At 34.3% G+C, this 12,056-nt stretch overlaps 2 protein-coding genes across 2 annotated transcripts in view; both read right to left on the reverse strand.

Annotated features, from left to right (window-relative positions):
- Positions 1 to 5,995, reverse strand: part of LOC18014419 (uncharacterized protein At2g29880) — a 36,173-nt gene extending 30,178 nt beyond the window's left edge. The window contains exons 1-3 of the mRNA XM_024154451.1: positions 5,648 to 5,995; positions 5,425 to 5,572; positions 4,384 to 4,704 (exon numbers count right to left, since the gene is read on the reverse strand). Of these exons, the coding sequence (XP_024010219.1) occupies positions 4,384 to 4,704; positions 5,425 to 5,572; positions 5,648 to 5,995 (817 nt within the window). The remainder of the gene's footprint in view (positions 1 to 4,383; positions 4,705 to 5,424; positions 5,573 to 5,647) is intronic.
- A 4,374-nt stretch (positions 5,996 to 10,369) lies between these two features.
- Positions 10,370 to 11,811, reverse strand: LOC18014420 (F-box/kelch-repeat protein At4g39550). Its single transcript, XM_006396755.2, has one exon. It carries the CDS (start codon positions 11,779 to 11,781, stop codon positions 10,603 to 10,605), a length of 1,179 nt encoding a protein of 392 aa, XP_006396818.1. The 5' UTR covers positions 11,782 to 11,811; the 3' UTR covers positions 10,370 to 10,602.
- Positions 11,812 to 12,056: the final 245 nt, after the last annotated feature.

A 12,056-nucleotide genomic window follows, 5' to 3' on the forward strand; every position in this document is an offset into this window, starting at 1 on the left:
TTACCATCACTTTTACCACTATTTGTCGTCCTAGATGACCAGTTTATCTTTATCTGGTACCATACCATAAACCCAAAACCCTTGTTTTCAATCCTCATGCATTCTCTCTTTAGTTTATATCAGCAGATATGTGCAAAAACGTCGGAGAGAAGAGGAGCGACGCATTTTTCAGTCACTCACAAAGGAGACTGAATGGAATTGGGAAGGAAGAGTGTCAGAAACATAATAAAGCTTTACAAGACAGATATTGACTGGTAATTTCGTGCTCTCTAAGACTCTATATCTAAAGGTGTTCCCTTTCTTTAAAAAAAAAAAAAAACGTGAAAAGAGAAAGGGAAACAAAAAGCCTAATGAGTTTTAGATTGTCGAAATTTGTGGAGCAATGAGCAACCACTATTCGTTTAAGGAGCTATTGTTTTGAAAGATTTACAAAAATCTAAGTCTGGGGGAGTTTGGAGAGAACCTGAGGAAGAAGACCATGAATCTATGTCAAGAAGAAAGTGACTGAAAACTGTGGATACCAACAGCTTCACTCTCTCTTGCGGTTTTGCATAGTGTTCCTGCATCCTCCAAATCTTCAGGTAACCCGTAAACACTTTAAGCCTTACCCCCCAAAATAATCCTTCTTGACACCTAGCCTAGATCGCCTTGCCTAGATTTTCTTTGATGAGAACCACCGAGATTTTTAATGAATGTTAAGAGCTAGTTGACTGGAAGTTAGATCTTAGTGCATAGATTTCTGCATGACGGACTAACGGACTAGTTATGCCTGTATTGCTAGTGAGAATTTTCTAGGCTATTCCCGATTGATGCATACTGATTGATATTGGTCTAGAAGTTTGGTCTCTGAGATTTTGTTTAGTTCCTGCGTTTTCAAACCTCTCACCGAGATTTAGCCTTGTTTTGTTTGAGGACAAACAAAAGACTAAGTCTGGGGAAGTTGATAACACCGGATTTTTACCATTTTTATGGATCATTTTAATATCTTTTACAGGTGTTTTTACTCCATTTTCAAAGGTTTTCAAAAGATTTCTATGTTTCCGGATTTTAAAAGACTTTTCAGGTAATTTGGGATAAAGAGGCACAAAATGGAACAAAAATACTCTTTTGGATAAATGCAGACCATCAGAACTCTCATGGAGAGACGAAGACCTTCTCACCGTCTGATCACCCTCAAAATTGGACAACTTATAGAAGAATCAACCAGCTTTCAAATGCACTTGGTTTGGAGACATTCCAACGGTTGGATCTCAAGATATTCCATTAGCCCTGGAGCCACTCGAAGTCGGTCAGCAACTCACGCGACCGCGGCCAACAAGCTATTTGCCGCGGTCAGAAGCTTCCCGACCGCGGCCAACAAGCCAATTGCCGCGGTCACAACACTCCCGACCGCGGCAATCAATCTCCGAGTTAAAGCCCACTTATCTGAAGCCCAAAGTCATTCTCAGCCTCAATTCCGGAACCCTAGAGACCATGGAGTATTGGAGACTATAAATACATGTCATTTAGGTCGTTTTTAGCGACAACCCTATATATTTTACAGAAACCCTTTTCCTTTAGCCGTTTTTATGAGATTTTTGTAGAAGATTGTTCTTATTGCATGTATGCTTGATTGATCACCTAGTATCTGATCTAGATAGTTAGTGTTGCGAAAGTTTTCATTAAGTATCAGCCTTAGAATGAAACAGGCGATTTTTCCGTAGGAGTGGAAACCTACCTGCGGCGAGATCGTGAGTATTGACGAGTCTTGTGCAGCTCTTGCGTTCTCTCCCTTCCAGGGCCAGAGTGGAAACCTACTGGTCAGGGTTGCGAGAAACAGTTGGTTATGATCACGAAAGTGACGTAGTCTTACCGCCGTACTCTAGCTCTAGAACCCATATATCGTTATCCGTCAATCCAAATCTATCTACCTTAGTGTTAAAACCGATTATGATCCCTTAGAGTTCCCAAAAGCTCAGCATTTTTAGCCATCGTTTACAATTCCATCGATTTTTACTTGCTTTCTTAGACCTGCATTTCAATTTCCTTAGTTCATTATTTACTTGTTTTATTTACCTTTCATGCGATATTTTACTTGCCTTATTAGTCTTTCATTCGATATTTGCTTATTCTAATTGCATTTCATTCGATTTTCTTACCTGCTTTTTAGGATAGATTTATTTGCTTTCTTTTGTTTTAGTTTAATTCGCAAGAAAAACAACCAACCTTTAAAACCAATTTAGTCTAGACATAAAGTTTAAAAAAAACGTAGAAGAATACCAGGCACACAAATCTCTGTGGATTCGATCCCTAAATACTGCAACTGATCAGCTGTGCACTTGCGGCTTTCATTTGTTTTGTTAAGGGTAAAACTTGTTCCTTCACGCAGTTGACACGACCACCATGCCTCATGGACATGTCCCGGTAGGAGTTCAGCAAACACAAAAGGAAGTAATCGTTGCATAAACACATGACAATCATGACTTTTCATCCCTGAAAACTTTTGTCCTTTATCCACAGATTTAGCCAGATTAGATACATACCCATCAGGAAATTTCACGGCTGATGATACCCAATTAAACAATGCTGCTTTTTGTTCTGCACCCAACCGAAATACAGAAACCGGTGCTTTCCCATTACTCACAATATGCAACTCAATTCTGTTACATATATCAGGCAAGTCCATCTGTGATTTCACGCTGTCTTTGGTTCTTCCTTGGACGTTCAAAACAGTATGCATGATTTTATCGAAAAAATTCTTCTCAATGTGCATAACATCAAGATTATGTCTCAGCAAATGATCTTTCCAGTATGACAGATCCCAAAATATACTTTTTTGTGCCAGTTATGATGAACCCCATATCCTTCAGGCATATTCGCTGGAGTGTGCCAATTTCCTCCTCGGGGGACTGTTTCAAGTCCATCCCAATGATTTATTTGCGCTTCAAGATCTACCCCAGTTAGGTACACTGGTGTAGGGAGACGAACCCAATGTCCACCCCAATCGACGCAGCTGTCCGTTCAGATTGATATAGTCTTTTTAACCTATCAGTGATAGGAAGATACCACATTCGTTGGTAAGGAATCTTCTTACGCCCAGAAATTTGCGGTCTATATCTTGGCTTTTGGCAGAAACGACATTCTTCAAGCTTCTCATCATCTCTCCAAAAAAGCATACAATTATCAACACAAACATCAATCATCTCAGAAGGCAATCCAAGACTAAAAACCAGCTTCTGAATTTCATAATACGTTTCAGCAGCCAAATTATCATCTGGCAAATACTCTTTAATAAGATCTGCCCAATCGTTCATGCAAACTTCAGATAGATTGTGATCAGTTTTTATTGTCATCATCCGAGCTTCTAATGATAATTTAGATAAACCTTCCATACATCCCTCGTAAAGAGGCTGTTTTGCTGCGTTTAACATATCATAAAAGCGTTTTGCATCTGCATTGGGCTCCTCAACAATATCAGCATGTGTTTCATGAAATGCATCAGTAACCATTTCATGCATCTTATCCTGATCTTCACCCTGAACTTGATTACTTTGATAATCATTTGACGCTTCAAAATCCCCATGTTCTTGATGATTACTACTACTCCGTGCAGCCATCTGACCACTATTTTGACCATATCCCTCTCCATGCTGATACCAAATAAAGTATTGGGGCATGAACCCTCTATTCAATAAATGCTGCCAGACATTGTCAATAGGAATATGTTTCCTATTTTTGCATATCACACAAGGACAATACATTTTGCTGCTTTCAATTACAGTTTGCATAAGGCCGGCCTGGTACATGAATATTTCCAATCTGTTTTTGAAGTCTTCAGTCAACGACCCATCAACATTTTTGGCGTATACATCTACTTTCGTAGATCGTATATAGACATTTCAAAAACAAATAATTGACTTTTTGTTTTTGAATTTTGATATAAATTTCAACTACTAAAAATTTAACTCAAACATTCAAAGACTCAAAAAATTGTGTCTTTATATGTTTTTTTGGGTTGATGGAATAATGAGAGAAGAAAGGGTATATATAGATTTTTTGTTTGGTTACCAACATATTGCCATTGAATATTTACATCAAATTTACGTCGAAATAAAATTTACATTATATTTACATCGATATTACGTCAACTACAAGATGGAGGCCAATTCGTCGTATAATCGATGTAAATTTTACGATAATATTACGACGAAATAAAGTTCATTCTTTATTCGTCGTAATGTCGTCGTAATTTACGACGATTTTACAAGAGTAGTATTTTACGTCGAAACTACGACAAAATATGATGACGTCGTACATTCGACGTAATTGAGTCGGAAATTTACGACGACCATAAATCGACGTAAAGAATTCGTTGGAAATGCCCCTCTTTCTTGTAGTGGTAACGAATGCGTTCTTCTAAATCCAAAAGTTCTTTTATAGCATCCCAAATATTATTCTTATTTTTCTCTGCTTCTCTTTGTTGTCTTTCTTCTTTTTGCTGTATTAAGTTCAAGATTTGATTGCTAATCGCCATCACTGGATTTTCATCTTTTTTGGAAGTACCTCTCTCAGATCTAGCTCTTTTCTTTGGTTGAAACTTCTCTCTACGATAATCTGAAGTTGTCTGGGAATCAAATGGTACAAAATGCTCTGGAGACTCATGGCGATGAGTTGTTCTCTCTAAGTCATATAAGTCATCAAGACCATGCACATACAGTAAAACCTCTATAAATTAATAATGTTGGGACCATAATATTTTATTAATTTATCGTGATATTAATTTATCTATAAATTAATAATTATTAATTTATAGAGAAAAATTGCTTTCCACATATAATTTTCTAAAAATTTATTTAGAATAATGTTATATTTTAAAATTTTAACAAATATCATAATATAAATTATGATTAAAAATCATAACTATCACAATAAAATAGTTTTCACCATATTGGATTATCCATATAAAAATATACATGTTCATAAGTTTAAAATTTATAAAAAAAACTATGGCTACTATCAGTATTATTGATGATAAAATTGAAGATACCACTACAATACATTTAAAAACATTTACATGTAAGAAAATCAATTATCACATCAAAAAATCATCATAAATTTTGAATGTATATAGTAAAACCGCAATAAGAGCTACTGATATAATAATTAGAGAGATGAGAACCAATGAGATTTCAACTTTAACTAAAAACGAACACATTAGTCATATTTTAGAATATTAAATTTATATATATTTTCATAAATTTATATAATTATTAATTTATGTTTTTGTTGGGACCATATATTTACATAAGGGTTTCAAAAAAAATTATTATCTTATTATCTTATTAAATTTGATGAATTTTTACATTGGCCCGACTTGGGACCATTAAAATTTATTAATTTATAGTGATTATTAATTTATCGAGTATTAATTTATAGAGGTTCTACTGTACTCTTCTTTGTTTGTACGTGCATCTGTACTATCACCTAATCCAACTGCATTTTTCCCGGTAGCAACACCTTCTCCAAATATTATTTGAAAATCATCAAAAAATTCAAATGTTTCATAACGTAGGTTTTTATCAGTGAAATGAGCCTATAAAAACAAAATAATATATTAATAAAGGTAAATAGGTAGTATGATAATATATTGTTTGAACGAGATACTTACTTTTAAATAACTATCCCAAACTTCATCAGATGCTGTAAATCTTTTTGTTTGAGGATCCCAGCCAAAACCAGAAGAATAACGTTGAAGATCGACACAACTTTGGTATTGTTGTTTTAAATATTTCATTCTGCTTTGATAATGTTTGTAATCTTTTGGACGACAAACACCTTTGTTGAGATCTGGTTGAAGCTTTGTCTCAATAGTTAGTTTGCTTATGCTACCATTAGAATCACGCCAATTATGGTTGATCCCTTCCACAAAAAGTTGTATTAACAACTTAGTCTCATCTGGAGTCCATGGATTGTAATCATCTGAGTCATCTTCCTCATAAAGTGTTTGTTTCACCATTGATAAACCTAAAATAACAATAAAATAAAAAGTTAAATCAAAAACTTACAGAAAGTGAAATCTGAACATATAAAAGCATGAAGAGTTTGCTAATGGATCAGAAATCAGAGAAGACATAATAATAAACCAATTCACAAAAATTTAACAATAATCAAAGTAAAAAATCTCATTAGTCTCTATAAACATGGCGAAGAAATTAAATAATCAAAAAAAAAAATCAGAACGATTGCTAATCTAGAAAAATATTACCTTTTTTATTATGACTTATGGAGAGAGAGAAGGGAGAGAGATATGTGCTAAGGAAAATAAAGAATAGTGAGAAATTGAGTTTTCATAACAAATCGCTTGATGACTTACGGAGAGAGAAAAGGGAGAGAGGAATGAACAAGGGAAAAAAAGATGTATGAAGAATGAAAAGACAAAATGGAGGGAAAAGAAAAAAAAAATGGAGGGATGAGAGAATGATGTATTCGATCGATTAATACATGGAGGGAAAAAAAAACAAACGTTAATAATTATTTGTGTTGAATTTTATAATTATCAAAATCTGAGGGTAAAAGGTTAGATTTTTATTGCTACATTTAACACATAAAAATAGATTCAAATTCAGTTAAAATCTTTTACTTAAAATCAGTTATAAGAATCTGTTAAACATGAATAACACAAGTTTTAATTGACTTATTCAACTTTTTAATTGAATAACAATGGATTTCCAACTCTATTAATGAAGAGATTGTAAATACATGAACCAATAACTTTAGATTTTGAAAGAGAAATTAAAATCAAATAATGAATAACAATGGATTGTAGATGGATTTAGACTCTATTAAAAACCATGATTGACTAACACCCCCTAAGAATTTGATACAATCGTTGTTGTTAGAAACCAGCTTCTCAAGATTCAGTTGCCTCCTTACAAAGATGTATATTTGTGAAAGATGAAAAACTTTAAGATATTGTAGGTATTACTTATATGATTTGTTTAGAACCATATATAAATCATCAAAGTCTTCTATATGTTCATTATGGTTATAGATTCTGTGAAAGTTATATTCTTAGTATGGAAAATGACAATTTAATATTATATTCTTTTCATAAAGTTAGATTCTGTGATGGTTATGTAAGGAAAAGTCTAATTTTCATAAAGGCAATTTTTTCACTCGTCAGCTGTATCAAAAATATACATTTAAAAGATTTTTGGTAGCTCACCATCACATGGTAGTAAAGACCCAATAAGATAATCATTTTTCACTATGGACCTTGAAACAATACATCTCATATGTAATTTGAACAGAATAATCAATTTCTGCATCCATAAAAGTAAAAGCTAGGATAGAACTATATGCTCTTATATATCGGAGAAACAAAAGCTCACCTAAAAACTTAATTAATCTGGAGGCTCACGATCAGTAGGGAGTAAAACACGACTTTGATTGCAACAAATTGAGAACAATGACCGTTTACTAACTGCATCTGTTTCAGAATTTTCTAATGACCAAACTCAATCATTACAATTAGGACATTGCATTAAGTTATTTTTTGTTCCTTTTTTCGTGGTTTTCCTCCTTTCCTGAAATTGTTTTAATATTATTAGTTCTAATATCTTAAAATAAAACAGTTATGATATTATGATTAGCAATAAAAATACTCTATATTCTAATTTTTTTGGGGATAATGCTATCATTTGATATTGGTTGAAAATCACTATTTATTAAAAATTAAATTTTTAATTTAATATATGTAAATTAACATTTTAAAAGTGCTTTTTAAAATATATAATTTAAGTGAGGTACTATTAATTGAAGATTGTTGTTAGGAGAAACTTTATAAGTCTGTTGAATTTACAGTATTCATTGATTTTTTATACTTTCTTGCAAGCAAATTATTTTTAAAAATATATTATATCAATTTCATTTTAAACTTTTACACCTTTAAATGGAGAATAACACAATAACAATTCAGACATTATCAGCCAAGCTTTAAAAACATCTTACATGAGTAAATTTAAAAGAAATGAAAAAGCCAATGCATAATAACTAAATTTGATCATATTATTGAATAAATAATACTTTCTTTGTTTAGCAATAATGAACTCGTAGATCTTATTTTAATAATGTTAGAAAAACTTGTAATTGTAGTAGATATTTCAACTTTCATGGTGTTTAACAGGTGAATTGTATGTTTGATAAATAAAATGTTTACCCATCTCTTAATAAAAATAAAAACAAAAATTGTGTCTTATTGTGTTATATATATATATATATATATATATATTGGTAAAAAATTGTATCTTTTTAATGAAAATTTGTGCCTCTTTAATAAGTAATGTGTCATGCTTTAATATTGAAAAATAAATTATTTAAATTTTGAATAATTGCAATGGTTTAATAATTATTAACTCAAGAGGTGTAATGGTTGGTAAATTAACCTTAATTTCAAGAGTTGCAATATTTAGTAAATAATTATAAATTCAAGAGTCGCAATGGTTGATAGAATGACCGTAATCTCTAGAATTGCAATATTTAGTAAAATTATCATAAACTCAATAGTTGCAATAATTCAACAAAATAATCATAACACTTAAATCTTCAACATTCATTTCCTATTAAAATTTAATAATTTTAAAAGCAATAATGAAATTTTAACTTTCCTAGCTCTCTCATTTAAAAAAAAAAAACAATTAACTTGGTTTCAAATTTAATAGGGTTTATAGAAAGTTAAACCGACCACTGATCCAGTTACATTAAACATCAATCCTGACTTTGTAGTTCGGACTTCGGAGAAGAAAAATAATAGAAAGATTGAGTTTGCTAAGTCATGATCAATTTAAGTATGTGTTCATTTGGATCCAACTTTTTCAATGATGCAAAAAGATGTTATATAACTCTGCGTTCGATTCTAAGAACCAAATAAAAGCAATTTGACTAAAATTTCCACATATTGGGAATGAAACAGAGGATCCTTAAATTGTTTTGGTTGCAATTTCTTGTTCGCTACAAGACATGCAATAAGCTTTCAAAACCTTATTTTTTGGCAACTTGATCACTCATTACAAACTCTCAGAAAAGCCTAAAGCACTATTCAATAGTCAAATAAACACAAAGCATGAGACACACATTGATTCATATGAAAGGGAAACACACCAAGAACGCGTATATTCAGAACGAAAACAGTAGAAGAAAGAGTTTATGGTTTCTCAAAGAATGATACGGGTCACAAAACAAGCTTAAGATCATCTACAAGTGAGTGAGTACAGAGATGTTCATTATAATCGAACATCAGAGAAATGATTAATTACGTTCAGACCTGTTTCATCATCAAAAAGTAGCAGCACGAACACATACAAAACTGCAATCGAGTTAAGTCTCCGTGTTCACATTTTATGTGAACATTGGAATTTGTTAGTTTGATAAGCTCTTCTTTCTTCCTTTGATTTTGAATAGATACCTTCTATTCATCAAAAACAGTAGCAAAATATGATGATCCTTTAGATTATCAGCCCGGTGAAAACTTAACTATAGTTAATTCTTCTACCTGCACCACTCTAGATTCACTACGTTCGATACTTCTCACTATGTCAATTCATCAAACCTTAGTAACCCGAGCACACAACAATTCATAAGAGATAGGGACTGTAAGCACGGCTTCATGCCACTCGACCTTTCCCCAATTCACTTTATTGTTGCAATAACGGCACTTCAAATCATGGTATTCTGATAGCCACTAGAATGAATATACTTGTCCCACAAAACCACCATCTTTCAACCATATTCCACCAATCTAACAAGACCATAAACTTGCAAACTTAGGCAGACCTTCCAAACCCTTCAAATTTATTCAGGATATATCTACCATTTGATTTACTATACCAATATACCACGTTACCTATGAAGCAATAAGAAATCCCTACCCATCCTTAATCAAAATGAACAAAGACATAGCGTCTATAATGTCTATATATCATAAAACACAGCCTTGGCCAAAGAACCGTACAAATCACCAAATGTATAAGTTTAACACACAAACAGAGGATCCTCAAGTAAATGAACAAAAGTTTCATTTGCAGAAGCAGCAAAAGCTTCAGTATTTTGGAGAGTGTATGCACTAGAAAAACGCTCGTTAAGTGTGTATATTTTTTTAGTTTTTTCCCACCAATATAGGGATAACATTTCTATACCACACAAAAAATTGGCTTGGCAAAGCTCACCCGTATATAATTCCCGTTTGAGAATAAAATAGAGGATTTTCTCAAAGTGTTTCAGTAACAATTTATTTGTTGGTTAGATCAAGACATGAGCATAGATTACCTTAAACAACGAAACCCCCAATGTTTTTGTCTGCGACTTCATCATTCATTACATCATTGGAAAGCCCTAACGATGGTACAATACTATTGCATCATTAAAAGATTCCATTGCGTTCAAGCTTATGAGACAAATACCTCCACCATGAAGATAGTGAAACTATCTATTCAACCAAACGCAGTCTCTCATAGTTACTTAGCAACACAATTGAGCTAACCATCAAAGTTGTACGGTTGAGTTGCACAAAGACACAATCATACAACAAAATGATACCAAGAGTCACTCACTAATTTACCACATTCATCAAACGGTCGCAGAAAGAGCACGCTCAAGATCATATTCCTTGGGAACCGATAGCACCTCGTCACACCACTCGACCTTCCCACAAACCTCTTCTCCGCTGCTGCGCCTCTCAAGCGAAATCACTGCGCACCAAATCATATTGTTCTTGCATTCACTTGAAGGCAGAAGCTCACGCTCGTCCCACAAAACCGCCATCTTTCCACCATGATCAGCCAATATAACGGTGGCATAACAAGCAATCTCAGGCAATCCATCCAAACCCTTCACATTTCTCCACAACGTATCCTTAGTGTTGTACCATTTGACCGCTCCATCGTCGGACTCGTAACGGTACAAAACATCCTCAATCGCGCAATGAGGAGACCACCAAATCCAAGGATCACACAATTCTTGTTGGAAAGTGCCCCATTTACCTTCCTTTGGTTCGTAAGTCACGCCCTTATCCCCAAATAAAAGGTGTAACTTTCCTTCAATAGTACATGCGCTTGTTGGTTTACAATTCCAGTTCAGCCCCTTGCAAGCCTGGGGACAAGCGTGCACAAGATCCCAAATTTGAGAACTTGGGTCCAACACCTCGATCGAGTCGTAGGTATCTGAATCTTCATCTCTGCAGCCTCCAGCTACGTATAGCTTTCCATCGACGACGCTAGCAGAAGGGGACTTCCTCTTTCCCCGGAGGCTTGGACCATATTGCCACGTGTGAGACCAACAGTCGAGGATCCAGACGCTAGACGATGCAGGGTATCCTCCAATGTTGTAGATATTAGAGCCAACCGAGGCCAAACTTGAGAAGACAGAAACAGGAGACTCTAGAACTGGGATTCTTGCCAGAACATACCCACTCGGCTCTTTCTTTTTCTTCTTCTTTTTCTCACTGTTGGTGTTGGATAGGGTTTGGTTAGGTTTCCGGGCAAGAGTGAACCAGCGATGGTTAGACTCAGAAGGGTAGTTCTGTAAGCAAACGTAGAGACAACTCTCCGAGCGACCCAAGAGTGATCGGGTCTCATAAAGCTCCGGTGAAGAGAGGAGCCAGCGGAAGCTCTTGGAGACTAAAGAGAGTGTAGGGTAGTACAATCTCGATATGCGTGCGAAGATGGACACTAGCAAATCATCGGGAAGCACCGGAGGATTTGGGGTCGTCGTCGTCGTCTTCCTCTTCTTCTTCTCCGGGGACGACATTGACGACTGCAATTTGATTTAACAAATTGAAATGGGGTTTTAGGGATTTAGCCTCTTTCACTTCACTGCAAGTCTGTAAGTAATTTTACCGCGTGTCATTCACTCGCTAGGATTGCGCGTGAGCATATTCCCACATATACATGTAATAGGGCTAATCACAGTAATGGGCCTCAAAGGCAAAACAACTTTCTAAACTCTCATGTTAATAAAACAATTAACTTGGTTTTTAGATTTAATGGGGTTTATAGAGATATATATACCGACCACTGATCCGG

This window comes from Eutrema salsugineum, unplaced genomic scaffold, assembly GCF_000478725.1.
Source record: "Eutrema salsugineum unplaced genomic scaffold, Eutsalg1_0 scaffold_3, whole genome shotgun sequence".
Taxonomy (NCBI): Eukaryota; Viridiplantae; Streptophyta; class Magnoliopsida; order Brassicales; family Brassicaceae; genus Eutrema; species Eutrema salsugineum.